We start from the raw sequence: 18,396 nt of genomic DNA, 5'->3' as shown, positions 1-18,396 counted from the left end.
AGCGGTGGAAACAATCCTGATCGATTCCAGCCGCTTTCCGTTTATTGCAGTGATGCCTCGATATCTAGGCATCCTGCAATAACCTTTCTTACCCATCCGATGCAGGGAGAACCACTCTGTGGCCCTCTCTGCATCGGACATCTATGGCCGCAATCGGTGGATGGGAGCTGATGTGGGAGGCGGGTGGGCGGCCATCGATGGCGTGCATGATGCTAGAAGGAGGCGGAATCGTGGGCGGTGTTGCCGGGGGCGCGTGCACGGAGCGGGTGGGAACCATTGCACTATAGAATTTTTTTATATATTAAGTGGGAAAAAGGGGGTGGGAATTTTTAATGGATCTAAGAGATCTGGGAGGGGTGGGGGGTTGGTCTTTGGGGGGGGTGGAAGCTACAGTACAGAAAAAAGTAAAACAAATAAAGAAAAAACCACCATTTTATTGTAAACTGGGTACTGGAAGACAGCTGCCAGTACCCAAGATGGCTCCCAATAAGGTAGAGAGGGAGGGTTAGAGAGCTGTTTGAGGGGGGGGGGGGGGGATCAGGGAGGTTGGGGGCTAAGGGGGGATCCTACACAGCAGCATATGTAAATTTGTTCCAAAACAAAATAAAAAAGTAAATAAAAGATACCTTTTATTTTATAACTGGCAGACTTAATATGGCTGGGACAATTGTAGGGTGGGGGAGGGAAGAGAGCTGTTTGGGAGGGTTCAGGGGGTTGGATGTGTCAGGTGGGAGGCTGATCGCTACACTAAAGCTAAAATTAACCCTGCAAGCTCCCTACAAGCTACCTAATTAACCCCTTCACTGCTAGCCATAATACACGTGTGATGCGCAGCAGCATTTAGCGGCCTTCTAATTACCAAAAAGCAACGCCAAAGCCATATATGTCTGCAATTTCTGAACAAAGGGGATCCCAGAGAAGCATTTACAACCATTTGTGCCATAATTGCACAAGCTGTTTGTAAATAATTTCTGTGAGAAACCTAAAGTTTGTGAAAAAGTGAACGATTTTTTTTATTTGATCGCATTTGGCGGTGAAATGGTGGCATGAAATATACCAAAATGGGCCTAGATCAATGCTTTGGATTGTCTACTACACTACAGCTAAAATTAACCATACAAGCTCCCTAATTAACCCCTTCACTGCTGGGCATAATACACGTGTGGTGCGCAGCGACATTTAGCGGCCTTCTAATTACCAAAAAGCAATGCCAAAGCCATATATGTCTGCTATTTCTGAACAAAGGCGATCCCAGAGAAGCATTTACAACCATTTGTGCCATAATTGCACAAGCTGTTTGTAAATAATTTCAGTGCGAAATCTAAAGTTTGTGAAAAAAACGCATTTGGTGGTGAAATGGTGGCAAGAAATATACCAACATGGGCCTAGATCAATACTTTGGGATGCCTTCTAAAAAAATATATATACATTTCAAGGGATATTCAGGGATTCTTGAAAGATATCAGTGTTCCAATGTAACTAGCGCTAATTTTGGAAAAAAGTGGTTTGGAAATAGAAAAGTGCTACTTGTATTTATTGCCCTATAACTTGCAAAAAAAGCAAAGAACATGTAAACATTGAGTATTTCTAAACTCAGGACAAATTTTAGAAACTATTTAGCATGGGTGTTTTTTGGTGGTTGTAGATGTGTAACAGATTTTGGGGGTCAAAGTTAGAAAAAGTGTGTTTTTTCCATTTTTTCCTCATATTTTATAATTTTTTTTATAGTAAATTATAAGATATAATGAAAATAATGGTATATTTGGAAGTCCATTTAATGGCGAGAAAAACAGTATATAATATGTGTGAGTACAGTAAATGAGTAAGAGGGAAATTACAGCTAAACAAACACCGCAAAAATGTAAAATTAGCCTTTGTCCCAAACGGACAGAAAATGGAAAAGTGCTGTGGTCATTAAGGGGTTAAGGTAATGGTTATTTTTCTTTATTAAAACAAAACTATTTAAATTGTTATTATTTAGGTATTTATTTTTATTCTTCCAATAAAGTGCAGCTGAAAAGTTGATCAAATATGAATGATTAACCTAATAACCTGAAGATAGTTCACCTCTCATTAATTTCTATGATCTATTTATGCATATCTAATGATATATAACCAAATCAGTAATAGTCTGATATAACTGGACAAATAATCTGAGAAGTTATTATTCTAAAAATGAAAACAATGAATTAATTCAATTTAAATCAGTGTTACTGACTAGTGATTTAAATCAAATACACTCTGTCAAAGAGTATCAATAGAATGAGCATATTTGATAATAGATGTAATTTTGAAAGTTGTTGAATTATATTATACTAGTCCTAAAGCCCCCGTGTACATGGGCCATTTTCTGTAGTGCAGCGGTCCCACCCGTCAGCACTCCCGCCTGACTACACCCCCACCACGCCCACTCTATCCAGCCACGCCCCCACCATGGCCTCACTGACTGATCCTTCCTTACATCCAGGTATTTTTGTCCTTGTGCAGTCTCTACTGTGCATGACAGCTTTGGACAAACATATCTGGCCTTTTACAATCTAGGATATCTGTATCATGAAAGAAAAAAATGGGTTTCATGTCCCGTTAAGTTAAGTCCAAAAAAACCTTTAATTTTTCAAATAGGGCATGTAATTTTAAACAACTTTCCAATTTACTTTTATCAACAATTTTGCTTTGTTCTCTTGGTATTCTACTTGAAAGCAAACTAGGAAGGTGCATATGATAATTTCTAAGCCCTTGAAGGCCGCCTCTATTTTATTTACTTTTCACAGCAGGGGAGAACAAGCTTATGTAGGCCATATAGATAGCATTGTGATCACGCTCGTAGCTAGTGGCAGACACTGCACTAATTGGCTAAAATGCAAGTCAATAGATAATAATTAAAAGTCATGTGATTAGGGGCGGTCAGAAGATTCTTAGATACAAGTTAGTCACAGAAGTAAAAAGTGTATTAATATAACAGTGTTGGTTTTGCAAAACTGGGGAATGGGTAATAAAGGGATTATCTATCTTTTTAAACAACAAAAATGCTGGTGTTGACTGTCCCTTTAAACTAAATAAAAGTTTATCAAAAATAATGTAGGTACCTTACACAACAGTTCTGCTAAAGCCATTTTTTACTCTATGAAGTTGGGCATACTATTCTAGAATACATAACCATCGGCTAGATTACGAGTTTTGCGGTATGGGTGAAAGCTCATAACGCTGCTTTTTCACTATTGCTGGTATTACGAGTCTTGCAGGTTTAGGGGCACCGTACCCTTTTTTGTCCGTAACGCAACGTAATTACCGCAGCTTTCAAAAAGTCCTTTTTCAATGGGACTTCCATAGTGCTGGAATTACGAGTCTGCCTGGGAGGCCAAAAAGTGAGCGGTACACCCTATACCGCCAAGATCGATACCGTAAACTAAAAGTCAGTAGTTATGAGTTTTACGCTACAAAGCTGTAGCATAAAACTCATAACTAAAATGCTAAAAAGTACACTAACACCCATACACTACCTATTAACCCCTAAACCGAGGCCCTCCCACATTGCAAACACTAAAATACATTTATTAACCACTAATCTGCCGCTCTGTACATCGCCGCCACTATAATAAACATATTAACCCCTAAACCGCCGTACTCCCGCATCACAAATACTAGTTAAATATTATTAACCCCTAATCTGCTGCCCCTAACATCGCCACCACCTACCTACATTTATTAACCCCTAATCTGCCGCCCCCAACGTCACCGCCACTATACTAAATTTATAAACCCCTAAACCTAAATCTAACCCTAACACCCCCTAACTCAAATATAATTAAAATAAATCTAAATAAAACCTACTATCATTACCTAAATAATTCATATTTAAAAGTCAATACTTACCTATAAAATAAACCCTAAGATAGCTACAATATAACTAATAGTAACATTTTAGCTAGCTTAGGATTTATTTTAATTTTACAGGTAAGTTTGTATTTATTTTAACTAGGTAGAATAGTTACTAAATAGTTATTAACTATTTACTAACTACCTAGCTAAAATAAATACAAATTTACCTGTAAAATAAAACCTAACCTGTCTTACACTAACATCTAACTTACACTACAATTAAATAAATTACACAAATTAAATACAATTACCTAAATTACAAAACCCCCTCACTAACTTACACAAAATAAAAAAAGAAATTATTAGATATTTCAATTAATTACATCTAATCTAATAGCCCTATCAAAATAAAAAAATCCCCCAAATAAAAAAAAAACCCTAGCCTAAACTAAACTACCAATAGCCCTTAAAAGGGCCTTTTGTGGGGCATTGCCCCAAAGAAATCAGCTCTTTTACCTGTAAAAAAAAATACAAACAACCCCCCAACAGTAAAACCCACCACCCAACCAACCAACCCCCCAAATAAAATCTTAACTAAAAAAACCTAAGCTCCCTATTGCCCTGAAAAGGGCATTTGGATGGGCATTGCCCTTAAAAGGGCATTTAGCTTTTCAAGTGCCCAAACCCTAATCTAAAAATAAAACCCACCCAATAAACCCTTAAAAAAACACTAACCCCCGAAGATCCACTTACAGTTTTGAAGAACAGACATCCATCCTCAACGAAGCCGGGAGAAGTCTTCATCCAAGCGGCAAGAAGTCCTCAACGAAGCCGGGAGAGTCTTCATCCAAGCCGGTAGAAGTGGTCCTCCAGACGGGCAGAAGTCTTCATCCAGACGGCATCCTCTATTTTCATCCATCTTCAAGACATCCGGCGTGGAACATCCTTTTCAATCGACGTCTTCTTGCAGAATGAAGGTTCCTTTAAATGACGTCATCCAAGATGGCGTCGCTTGAATTCCGATTGGCTGATAGAATTTTATCAGCCAATCGAAATTAAATGTGAAAAAATCCTATTGGCTGATGCAATCAGCCAATAGGATTGAGCTTCAATCCTATTGGCTGATCCAATCAACCAATTGGATTGAGCTCGCATTATTTTTAGATTAGGGTTTGGGCAATTGAAAAAGAGCTAAATGCCCTTTTAAGGGCAATGCCCATCCAAATGCCCTTTTCAGGGCAATAGGGAGCTTAGGTTTTTTTTTAGTTAAGATTTTATTTGGGGGGTTGGTTGGTTGGGTGGTTTTACTGTTGGGGGGTTGTTTGTATTTTTTTTTTTTACAGGTAAAAGAGCTGATTTCTTTGGGGCAATGCCCCGCAAAAGGCCCTTTTAAGGGCTATTGGCAGTTTAGTTTAGGCTAGGGTTTATTTTTTATTTTTGGGGGGCTTTTTTATTTTGATAGGGCTATTAGATTAGGTGTAATTAGTTTAAATATCTGATAATTTCTTTTTTTATTTTGTGTAATTTAGTGGGGGTTTGCTTTGTAATTTAGGTAATTGTATTTAATTTATGTAATTTATTTAATTGTAGTGTAAGGTTAGATGTTAGTGTAAGACAGGTTAGGTTTTATTTTACAGGTAAATTTGTATTTATTTTAGCTAGGTAGTTAGTAAATAGTTAATAACTATTTAGTAACTATTCTACCTATTTAAAATAAATACAAACTTGCCTGTAAAATAAAAATAAACCCTAAGCTAGATACAATGTAACTATTAGTTATATTGTAGCTAGCTTAGGGTTTATTTTATAGGTACGTATTTAGTTTTAAATAGGAATTATTTAGGTAATGATAGTAGGTTTTATTTAGATTTATGTTAATTATATTTAAGTTAGGGGGGTGTTAGGGTTAGACTTAGGTTTAGGGGTTAATAAATTTAGTATAGTGGCGGCGACGTTGGGGGCAGCAGATTAGGGGTTAATAAATGTAGATAGGTGGCGATGTTAGGGGTGGGAAATTAGGGGTTAATAATATTTAACTAGTATTTTTGATGCGGGAGTGCGGCGGTTTAGGGGTTAATATGTTTATTATAGTGGCGGATCGGCATATTAGGGGTTAATAAGTATAATGTAGGTGTCGGGGGTGGCAGATTAGGGGTTAATAAGTGTAAGACTAGGGGTGTTTAGACTCGGGGGTTCATGTTAGGGTGTTAGGTGTAAACATAAATTTAGTTTCCCCATAGGAATCAATGGGGCTGTGTTACGGAGCTTTACGCTGCTTTTTTGCAGGTGTTAGACTTTTTTTTAACCGGCTCTACCCATTGATGTCTATGGGGAAACCGTGCACGAGCACGTAAAACCAGGTCACCGCAGCTTTCAGCAGCGCTGGTATTGGAGTGCGGTATGGAGCTCAATTTTGCTCTATGCTCACTTATTGCCTGATAATGCTGAGTTTTTGTAAACCTGTAATACCAGCGCTGTAGGGAAGTGAGCTGTGACAATAACTTGCAAGTTAGCACCGCACCCCTCATAACGCAAAACTCGTAATCTAGTCGCATGTTTTTTAATATAAAATTAACTGATCCCGAAGCTCAAAAGCATAGCACTGCTAATCTATTTTCCTTTAGCTATTTATAAGCAGTAATTTAAATTTTTAAGTAATCATACAGCAATATCCTTTTTTACTTGATCAAAAAGGATAGTGTGAAAAAGTGTGTAAGCTATGTTAGAAGAGTTGCCTTGTCTCTTTAAAACAACATCCTGTGCATAGCTGGATTTTTTATGGCTGTAAAGCTAGATAGTTTAGGTTGCTTTCCCTAGCAATGCTGTAAGACATCTATAACATTGATTTTGGAGCCTATTTGCTGATTCGTTATTTTCTACTTTTTCCTTTGTTGCTTGTACCTCACCTGTGATTGGATCCCAGAAGGAGAAACAAGTTTCTGTAACCAAAAATAGTATAATAATATGGGGAAAACAAATTCTGTACCATCTAATATGTGAGATGCTATTACCAGCTATAGACTCCTGTAACTTATGCTGCAGCAGATAATCAAGTAGGTGTATACGTTTCTAGACCAAGCAATGAAAAAGTGCCTACAACTATGCTGACAGCCCGCTCATACTATTAATGCAAGACTGTTGAGAAAATCAATATTGTATAAATATTGAAGAAATAATGTGCTGCACCTTTTAGGTCAAGTTTGGGATCAAGCTTTACCAAAAGTGGAAACATGAATTGAGAAATTTTAATCATTTTAATATTCTGCTAAAAGAAATTGTTTGTGATTAATGTGATTTGGGGTCAGCATCAGCATTTTCCCCCTAATGTTTCTAATAAAATGATGGTAATATATCCAACAACTTTTAACTTTATCAATATAACATGGAGTTCCTTAACTGTGAGACCTGCCATATGTTGGTCTAAGAATGCTGGAGATTAACCATTTCCTAAATTGAGAAATTTACCTAAAATATGGAGGAGACAGGACATACAGTACTATAACACTCTGCATAGATATCTGATATCTGCTCACCATGTTGCTTGTTAGCTGTTGTTTTGTTCAAGAACAATAGTAATTTGAGAAGTCTTTGCTTTTCACATTGCAGTAAATGGAAACAGTCTAGCATAGTATCATGCATTTGGCTTACAGATTGTATTTTGTTAGTTTTTGTGTTTGTTTGGTTGTATTTGAGCTGCCATATAATGTATTTTGCTTGTGTTTATAGCATATCAGAAAATTATTATTACTTTATCAGCTACGCAATTATGGTGATACAGCCCAGAGAGCTCTCACTCAAAATAAATATATAGTGCACCAGACATGGTACATGTCAAAATGTAAAAAATAGCCATATTTCCCAGAAAGATATATGTCCATACATTTATCTAAGCATATATCTGTTGTTTTTTTTTTGTTTTTTTTGCAAAAACTATTATAGGTGGTCTCTGTCTCCTTCAGTTAGCAGCACATTAACAAATATTCTTTGGACCTACAATTAAAATGTAAAAATCCAAGGAAGAGTTAATCTTAGAGGTATAGAAGAAAAAGGCAGAATGCTTTGTGGAGTAAAATAAAATGGGTATGTGTGTTTTCTTGGGAATGAGATGGTGATAGGAGATGTATGTGTGTTTTTATTAAAGGCATAATTTAATGTTCCAGAGAAGAGACCAGGAATTACCATGGAGGCATTTGATTACTGTATGTCTCCCACCACTGACCTAAACATCTTTCATCTTTTGAGTTTGAATTTGGTATTTGTTGCACAGTCACATCTTCAGTACAGGTTAGCGATAAAGCTAGAAGTACTTGTTTCCTTTGGTTACCCTACAACACAGAACACTGTTCTTGCGATGGGAGTTTTGTTCCTTTGTGCTACAAAGCTTTTATTACAAATGTTAACCATTTGGATTCCTAAGTATTTATATTATTAATATGATTTGGGTTTTTTCCCATCTGAAGATTCAACTCTGCAAGCACCTTCTGAAACAAGTGAGGACCCTGAAGTTGAAGTCACCATTGAAGGTTGGGCGCTAAACCTATATATTTGAATATTCCAATTCCATCTGCCTTCTAATATTTATTTGCTGTAGATAACATTTAATTTATCAGCAGCATTGCCCAAAGATCCATAACTTTTCATCAGTGGAATACATATTCATGCATTAACAATGTAGGAAGTGCTTGTTAGTGAGTAGATGAAATTATATTTTCATTTCCTGCGGTGCATCTGTTGTGTTTAAAAAAGTTAATGCCTTTTGTGAGTAGTAAATATGTTTTTGAGAAATTTATTTTGTGTAAGCTGGCATGCAACCAACACTATAAAGTGTCAATTTATATTTCTTTCCTAAGATATGGTGAGTCCACGATGTCATCAATTACTGTTGGGAATATCACTCCTGGCCAGCAGGAAGAGGCAAAGAGCATCACAGTTAAACTGTTAAGTATCACTTCCCTTCCCACAAACCCCTGTTACTCTCTTTGCCGTGGTGCATGGAGAAGGTGAAGTTTTGATGTCTGAAGAAGATTGGTTTTATTTACACTTTAATCATTTTATTATTTTGAAAGCCAGAGTAGGTTTACTCTGATCTTTCTTCTTACAATTGTGTCTAGCCATACTCCATGTTAGCCTCTTCAGTAGGGCAGTGGTGGCTTTCAAGCAGTTAGGAACTTGTGAGGTGGGCCTCACTGCGTTTTCCTAACATGTTACTGCCCCTGTATAGAAAGCCTGAGTAGTTTTACTCTCTTTCTTTTTTCTACAGGTCTCTGTGAGGAGTGGCATCCTCCCATGCCGGGTAAGCTGTCCTCCTGCCGGATGGCTGGATGCAGGTAAGTGCCCTTTTGTCTTCTAAGTATAGGAGGCTGTGCACTTTAAAGGATCCTGCAAAAATTAGTTGGGACATTATATATCTTAGTAGGATATTTCTTATGGCTGAGTGCAGGCACTTGATGTGACACATTATGTGAGAGAGACTGCTTCCCCTTCATTGGTGATGAAGGGGTTAACCAGTTATGTGGGACTCATTTTTATTTTTAAAGGCAGACTTGGAACATAGGACTTGTGAAATTGCACTTGTTTAACGGTCCCTGCAAGGGACGATATTGCATATGAGTAATAGCACTGTTTATATGCATCTTGAGGATCTATCGGTTTGGAAGCGAGTGCTTGATTAGAAGCACTGTTCACTTCTCAGACTGATCTTGTGTGACATTCTAAGCTCTTCCGCTCCTAGTAGGAGCGGTGTTAACCTTTTTGCTTGATGTTATGAAAGCTCTGTTTTTTGTTTGCGCGGTTGTAACAGGCTCCATCTTTACTCCGCCTTCCTTCTTGAGCCTCAGGAATGGAGTGGCTCCATTTTCAGCAGGTTGCTGACTCCGATCACGTGACACTGCTTTCTTATCTGTACGGAATGGTGATGCCGTGTGTTAGTGCCTCAGTAGTCTGAGGGGCTTGTGTGTAAATGTGCTGAAGGTGGCAGCAAATCAATTTTTTCATATTAATCATAATATCATAAACCATTGTTTTATAAGCTATTATAGTATCTTTTGACAGTGTGTTTTTCCTTGAGAAGTACTTAAAGTGACAGTGCATATTTTATAATAAACTATTTATATATAATATGGGCATTTTTTATCTTACTCTGGAACAGAGGTCTGTTCATGGGTATTAATGCTTTTTATGTCCTTCACTAAGTTTATATGATTTAAAGTGACAGCTCAAAATTTTTACCATGTAATTTATTTTTGTGCTGTTTTTATGTTAAGTTTGTTCACGGAGCTGGGGCTGCTCCTATGGACATTTGTATGCTCTGCCTTAAATTATAAATTTTAAATTATAAAATATTATATTATAAAAGTATAGAATTTTATTTTTAAAGGAAAATTCCTTTTTATTTTGAGCTTCATGTCTCCCAGGATGATGCTGTTTAGGCAGTGCCACAGCTTTTTCCTGTAACGTCCCTAGCCTCTATGGCGTCACATGCAGTGCCCTGCGGTTCCTCCCAATTTCCTGGAGGAGTTTTTTGCCTGCAGAATTTACGGTCCAGGTATCTTCTGCGATATCTGTGGCATTATCTGCTTTTCCTATACTAAAGGGAAATCGCAAGAGGAAAATTAGAGATTCAGATAGTAAGGTTTCTGTTCCACCTGCTGCTACATTGGTTGCCCTTCCTCATAGGTCTGATGAGGCGAATACGTCTGTAGCCTCTGAGGGTGAAATCTCAGATTCGGACAGTATAATTCCTTCATCTGATGATGAAGTAGTATCCTTCAGATTTAAGCTTGGACACCTTTGTGTATGGTTAAAGGAGGTGTTGGCTACTTTGGAGCGACTCCGATACGTCTGTCGTTGTCAACCCTAAAGAATCTAGTAAACTTTATAATTACTAGGATTCCTCTGTGGAAGTTTTTCCTTTTCCAGACCGTGCTAGGAGATTTTTCACAGGAATGGGAGAAGTCAGGGATTCCCTTTTCCCAGTCTCCTGTCTGTAAAAGGATGTTGTCTCCATTAAATATCATGGCGCACGGTGCCTAAAGTAGTAGGGCATTTCTACTCTGGCTAAGAGAACTACGATTCCTAGAGAGGATAGCTGTTCTTTTCAGGATCAATAGACTAAGCTGGAGGCTTACCTGGAAGTTTGTATTGCCACTGTGTCAAGTGCGGCATCTTATTGGTGCAACGCCTTGTTTGACTCCAATGTGGTAGGGACTCCTTTGGAAGATCCAGAAGAGAATTAAGCTAGCCCGCGGGGCGTCATGGCTATTCTCTTGGTCAGTGGATTTTCCTCTGAGTCCAAGCTTCTGGCGCTTCCTTAAAAGGGTACGACCCTGTTTGCTCCTGATTTCACAGGAATATTTCTGATACTGGTAGAAAATGGTTTCTTCTACCACAAGACAAGATGAATAGACATAAAGGAGTTGCCCCCAATCTGGGATCGATCCGAGTGGGGGGCTGAATCTCTATGTTTTTCTTCAAACATGGATACGAGATGTCCCAGATAGGCTGCAGACATAGTATCTCAGGGTTTCTACATAGAATTCATTCCGTTCCTCCCAGAGTCAGGTTCCACCTCTCAATTTATCTACAGACTAGATAACTGTAAGGCATTTTTGAAGTGCGTTTGGGACCTCTCTTCCCTGTGACTGTTAGTTTCAGTTCCTGTAAGGGATCAGGGTCTAGAATTCTATTCATTCCTGTTCGTGTTTCCCGAGAAAGAGGGAATTTTTCGTCCTATGGAGATCTAAAGTGTCTCATCAAGTTGTCTCAGGGTATCTTCCATTCAAAATGGAAACCAGTGGTTTCATTCTTCCTTTTGTCCATAAGGGTCAGTTCTTGGTACCATAGACTTGGAGGACGCGTATTTTCAAGTTCCTGAGTTATTGCCTTTCTGTCAAACACTTTCAGCTTGTGACTCTTCCCTTTGGCCTTGCCACGGCTCCCAGAGGGGGCTATCTTGGCAGTGATCAGGTTTCCGGGAATTGCTGTGGTGTCCTCCCTGGATGACATAATGGTTCAGGCGCCATCGTTTCAACAAGCAAAATCTCATACATAGATATTGTTGTCTGTCTTCATTCCCACGGATGGAAGTGAATCTGATGATGAGTTCCCTTGTTCCAGCTACAGGGGTAGTTTCTTAGGAACCGTATTAGTTTCCCTATCTCTGAAAATATTTTTTGACATAGGTCAGAAAATAGTGGATTCTTTCCTCTTACCTCTTTTGGCACTCTGCTGTTTGGCCCTTCAGTGGCTTAATGTATGGAGGTAAGTGGTCTGATGGTTGCTTCATTGGACATCATCCCTTTGCGCGATTCCATCTGAGAGTCTGCTGTTATGCATGTTCAGATAGTGGACCGTGGGCCTTGGGGTTCTGTCGGAGGATAGATCTAGGTCTGTCGACATGAGATTCTTCCCTGTGGCTCAGAGAAGAGAATTAGTGGTAGAGCGCTTACCTAACTTGCGAGAGGTAGCGGGATCCTTGCCGCATTCTCCAGAATGTTTTGGTTTTCTCAGGAGCATCTGTCTCGGGGCACATGCTTCCGGAGACCTTCCTGAGTAATAGTGACCTTGGTCCCTATCGTATTGGGTTGGTGACTATGGACTTGGGAGGAGTCTGCTCTCCCCTTAGCCATCTTGGAGTTGAGAGCGATCTACAATGCTCTGATGGCTTGGCCTCCGTTTTCTTAACTGGTTTTTCAGGTTCTAGTTGAAAATTTCATCTCAGTGGTTTACATTAACCACCTAGGAGGAACCTGGAGTTCCTTTGCCATGATTGCCGTGGATTGTTCGGTGGGCAGACGTCAACATTCGTTGTTTATCCTCTATTCACATTTCAGGAGGGAATACCGGGAGCAGACTTCTTGAGCAGTCAGATTTTTCATCCGGGGAGTGGGTGTGCTTCTCCCGGAGGTGTTCTCCAGGTTATTCCTCAAATGGAGGGTGCTGGAGTTGGAGATGGCAGTACGCCAAGCTTCCAAGCTATGTTAAAGGTCAAGAGATCAGCAGGCTGCTCTGTTAAATATGTAAATTGACAAGAAACCAATGGCACTACTTTTTATATAGATATTTGAAAAAAGCTCTTCAATAACTTGTATATTTAATAGTTATTGTAAACTCTGTCAATACAGAGTAAATAAGTTGGTGGTGCTGTGTATTATTGAACTTAAAGCGAGTTTAACGGAGGATTGTAGAAATCCACCAAGAAAGAATACACATATAGCACTCAAGAGCTATTAATATATGTATATAACAACAAATTGTGATGAAATAACTCTGTTATTCACTACAAATGATTAGATTGATAATCATGGAGGTGAAAAAAAGGGGGGGAGATAATAAATATAACTTTTATTTAAAGGGGGAAAAAAACAAACAATTAAAAACACACACAATATAGACTCATGCGTAAAGTAACCTTGTATATATTTATATCAGATTGCCCTTTGTGAATAGGGAATAAGTTTAAGACCAATATAGGAATCTGGACTAAAGGTGATGTTGCTAACAGTTGGTCTCCAGATGTACTAATTACATAGGTACACGATTATAAATATAATAGCACGGTTGATGAAACTGATTGATCAAAAGTGATCTAGATTATATGTCATAAACTCATTTCAGTTTGGTTCACTATCATGGATTAAACAAGTATACATCCAGTATCAATCCAGTGTATTTAATAGTTTTACAACCTAGCTCAAATCTGGTCTATATAGATTAAATCTATCTGCTGACCATTGCAGTTATAATGCAGGATGCTAGTATCAGTGGTATAGTGATATAAATTATATATATATATATATATATATATATATATATATATATAATCATTATAGATTTGACCTTAGACTCAGAGAATACCTTCCACAATTAAGTTCATATGTTCAGGACACTAGAGATGTTCTATGTCAGTTATCCAATATTCACATTAACTCTACAACATGGCTTGTAACTGCTGATGTGGAGTCATTGTACACAAGTATCCATCATGATCTAGGGTTAAAAGCAACCGAATATTTCTTGAAAATGGGATCTGAAAAAAACATGGAACATGATGATTTCATTCTCATGCTTTTGAAGTTCGTCCTAACTCACAATTTTTTCACATTCAATCATCAATTCTATTTACAAATCCGTGGAACAGCCATGGGCACCTCATGTGCTCCAACGTACGCCAACCTATTCTTAGGTTGGTGGGAACAAAATATAGTATTTTCTGACATCAATGACAAATACGTACAACACATACCATTATGGCTGCGGTACATTGATGATGTGCTATTTTTGTGGGAAGGATCGAACGAAGAACTGAATCTGTTTTTGAAAGAACTTAAAGGGACACTCAAGTCAAAATTAAACTTTCATGATTCAGATAGAGCAGCAATTTTTAAACAACTTTCCAATTTACTTCCATTAACCAAAATGTGCACAGTCTTTTTATATTTACACTTTTTGAGTCCACCAAACTCCTACTGAGCATGTGCAAGAATTCACAGCATATACGTATATGCATTTGTAATTGGCTGATGGCTGTCACGTGATACAGGGGGAGTGGAAATAGACATAACTTTGCAATTTATTTAACAAAATCTACTACTCATTTGAAGTTCAGACTAAGTGCTATTGCATTGTCTTCTTATCATGCATTTGTTGATTATGCAAATCTACAGTGTTGACTGGTCCTTTAATAACAATCAAGTAAACATAAAACTAACTTATGAGGCTGATTTAAAATCAATATCCTTTTTAGATCTCTCAATAACTAGGAGCGACAATGGAACCTCATAACAGATGTCACAAGAAAACAAACAGCTACTAACAGCTTACTACAAAGCTCCAGTGCTAATGCCCCCAATACAATTAAATCATTACCTATTGGCGAATTTCTACGCATGAGAAGGAAACTGTTCCACTGAACAGAATTGCAACATGAGAGCAAAGAGCTAAAAGAGAGACTAATAGCACGAGGATATAGCAAAAGATCCATTAAATCAGCCGAATTTAAAACAAGAACCACACCTAGATCTACATTACTTGTAACTAAACCTAAAAAATCTGACACTCAAGTAAGATTCATAACAACCTATAATCCAAAGGACTTCAAAGGAAGTCTTAAGAATCTTAAACAACAATTACAAGAACATCTCAGAAACATTAAAAATGCTGCTAAAGATTTTGCAGACAGCAAAAAAAAATCACGGTCAGTTGCTAAACACTTCTTAAAACAACCACCAGTCCAAACAATCAGTGCTAAAGTGTTTTGGATTACAAAAAATAAACTTAGGAATTCGAGGAGGGAATTTGGAGACACCTCTATTACGTGCTGAAACTAGATGGATCTTTTTTGTTAAACTCAGTCCAACGATATGGACTCAATGAAAAAATAATTATAGTTAACAAGTAACAAGCCCAACATCAGCTCATCCTAAGATACAAGTCTAAGAACATTTGATTCTAACAAGACAAACACTTGTTCCTGTAACAAGCCCAACAGCAGGTCAATTTAAGATACAAGTCCAAGAACATGGGATCCTAATATGGCAAACACCATCAAATAATTTTATGTTCACCCTTAACCGATAAATCACAAAACCATAGACAAACACCTTAATATACAAGAACAAAAATTGGTTTACTATAGGTCTCAATATCAAAGATATGGGATTACACTAAATATATAATATCAATGAATTATTAATAATTTCACTGTCTATTCAAAAGACTAACAATCAAAATCACAGGAATCATAGAATACATCATAATTCCATAAAACAAAAGTTTACTAGAGACATTATAAGTATCAAATAATATTAAATATTATACCTATTGTCAAATCAGGATGAGACTCCATATTAACCAAAACAGATGCGTATATTAATTTTAATGACAGTATAAAATATTAGAATGGCACGTTTAAGAAACTTATTTTATAGTTTAACTTAATCATATTAAATACACTTTAACACATGATATTAGATATATTATCATGATAATTATATAACCTCAATATATTAATCATGATCACAAATCTTACACACTTCAATAACTCACAAACCACATACACTTAATATAAGTTGTTTTTATTACAACTCCTATTTTATAAGACCTATTATTAGGCACATATCAAAATCACCAATACTCAACATTAGCATCACATAAAATGTTCACCTTTTTTATTTTGAGTATTTATTTATATTATTTTCCCATGCACTCACCACATAATTATTATATCACACATTTCTTATTTATATTATTATTATTCACTTTTCCTTTAATTCACATTTATGTTTCTCACATTCACTTAATTCAAACCCAGTGGTCATGGTAATGTATAGCCATATACACAAGGCTATATTATTAACAACAATTTCAGCATTTAATGATAATACCTAATTTAACATCATAACTTACAATTTACAGAACAGACCATCAAAATCATTTACATATTAGGTTATAACCCTATTATATTCATGCCAAAAGATATGAACTATAAATGCATCGATTTAGATGCACTTTATAATAATGCAATGAATTCATGATAAACTGATATAATGTTTGCCATTTATTGAAATAAAGATAAATTGACACAATGTTTGCCATTTATTGAAAAATCAATGCAACATACTAGAGATCCAATATTTTAACCATCTTACGATCAGCCTTAAAATGTAGTCTAATGAAATTGGACTACAATACCCATAATACTATCTGCACACGCCCATTTGGGACGTAACTTATAGAGGTGGAGTCACACGTGGAGAGGCTATAAATAAACTGACTTACGGCCATATTTGCGATACCCTTTGAAAAAAGCCGGGTTGTACCGGCGAAACATGTTAGGGACTTAGGAGTCAAGGGGAACTCCTTTTTTAATCAGCCGCAATTGTGACTTAGGAAAAACTTATTTAAAACCGAGTAATATCTTAGTAATAAGACCGTATAAGAACCGGATACCCTTATTAAATATAACACATTATTACAAACAGCTGCTTAGAACGCTTGTTAAAACTGACAAAGGCAGCGTTTGAATTTAAAAACCTGTTGGTAATTGGGCAGTAAAGTTTCAGTAACAACATAGCTGAATGATTTATTTAACAATTTAAAACAAACAAATGAGACTTTGAACAACAGAATGTCTACACTCTATGGTTACATATTCAATTGAGTGCATAGTGTGACTGTATTTATATTTAAAGTGCTGAGATAGCAGTATACAAACCGCAATTCCGGTGACTACTCAAACTCCAGCAAGTTAACTTTTGAAAATAACCAAACTCTTAGCAAACAAAACCTATATTACAAAATTCATAAGGTTAATATATCTATCGCACATCATACATTTGCACAATTAAGACTGAGATTGTGCAAACAGTTGACCTTATCTATAAATCTATAAAAACGTTATTTCTTCTGTTAAGTGTGATCAGTCCACGGGTCATCATTACTTGTGGGATATTAACTGCTCCCCTACAGGAAGTGCAAGAGGATTCACCCAGCAGAGTTGCTATATAGCTCCTCCCCTCTACGTCACCTCCAGTCATTCTCTTGCACCCAACGACTAGATAGGATGTGTGAGAGGACTATGGTGATATATTTAGTTTTTATATCTTCAATCAAAAGTTTGTTATTTTATAATAGCACCGGAGTGTGTTATTCCTTCTCTGGTAGAATTTGAAGAAGAATCTACCTGAGTTTTTCTATGATTTTAGCCGGAGTAGTTAAGATCATATTGCTGTTTCTCGGCCATCTGAGGAGAGGTAAACTTCAGATCAGGGGACAGCAGGCAGATTAATCTGCAAAGAGGTATGTAGCAGTATATTATTTTCTGACATGGAATTGATGAGAAAATCCTGCCATACGTTATAATGTAACTCAGCCTTGAATGCAGTAGATGTAGCTGATATCAGGCTGTCATGTATGTATATTTTACGCTTCAGTTTTCTGGGAAATGGTACTTCTCTGGCTTTTTAAACTGTATACATAGACTTAACCTATTTTGCAGGGACTTGCAATAGGTTTTAAATGACAATTAATTATTGAGGTAAAACGTTTTTTTGCTGGCATGTAAAAAACGTTTTTTTCTCTGAGGTACTGGGTGAAAAAATGTTTTGGGCACTTTTTTTCCACTTGGCAATAGTTTTGATTTAAATTAGAGCAGTTCACTGATCCCTCTCACTGTTATGTGTGTGGGGGAGGGGCCATTTTGGTGCTTTCACTATGCATCAGAAAAACTCAGTCAGAGGTTCATTTTCTTCCTGCATGATCCGGTTCATCTCTACAGAGTTCAGGGATCTCAATAGTCTTTTTTGAGGGACAGTAATCATTAACAGCAGAGCTGTGTGATTGTATTGACTGTGATATAAAAAACGTTTATTTGTGTATTTTTTTCTGCTGCCTGGGTTAGTTATCATTTGCTGAGGGGAACAATCCTTTGCTAAAACTGTATATTCTGACAAAGATTGATGCTATAACTTAATTATTTTATCTGTTATAATATTTTCTGTGCTTCTTAAAGGCACAGTTCGTTTTCATATTATTTGTAAATTACTTTGAAAAGTATTTCCAAGTTGCTGTTTATTTGCT

At 37.0% G+C, this 18,396-nt stretch overlaps 1 protein-coding gene across 2 annotated transcripts in view; it reads left to right on the top strand.

Moving 5' to 3' along the window:
- GTF2I (general transcription factor IIi) overlaps positions 1 to 18,396 on the top strand; it is a 456,346-nt gene that overhangs the window by 75,470 nt on the left and 362,480 nt on the right. Inside the window, exon 11 of one of the 2 annotated variants that reach the window (XM_053707477.1) lies at positions 8,280 to 8,342. The exons of the other annotated variant lie outside the window; for it this stretch is intronic. Coding sequence (XP_053563452.1) covers positions 8,280 to 8,342 — 63 coding nt within the window. The remainder of the gene's footprint in view (positions 1 to 8,279; positions 8,343 to 18,396) is intronic. 2 annotated transcript variants of the gene reach the window in all.

The sequence above is a fragment of the Bombina bombina genome, chromosome 3 (assembly GCF_027579735.1).
Source record: "Bombina bombina isolate aBomBom1 chromosome 3, aBomBom1.pri, whole genome shotgun sequence".
In the NCBI taxonomy this organism is placed as follows: domain Eukaryota; kingdom Metazoa; phylum Chordata; class Amphibia; order Anura; family Bombinatoridae; genus Bombina; species Bombina bombina.
The sequence above is the reverse complement of the archived record's forward strand: the minus strand, read 5'-3'. Positions and strand labels throughout refer to the sequence as shown.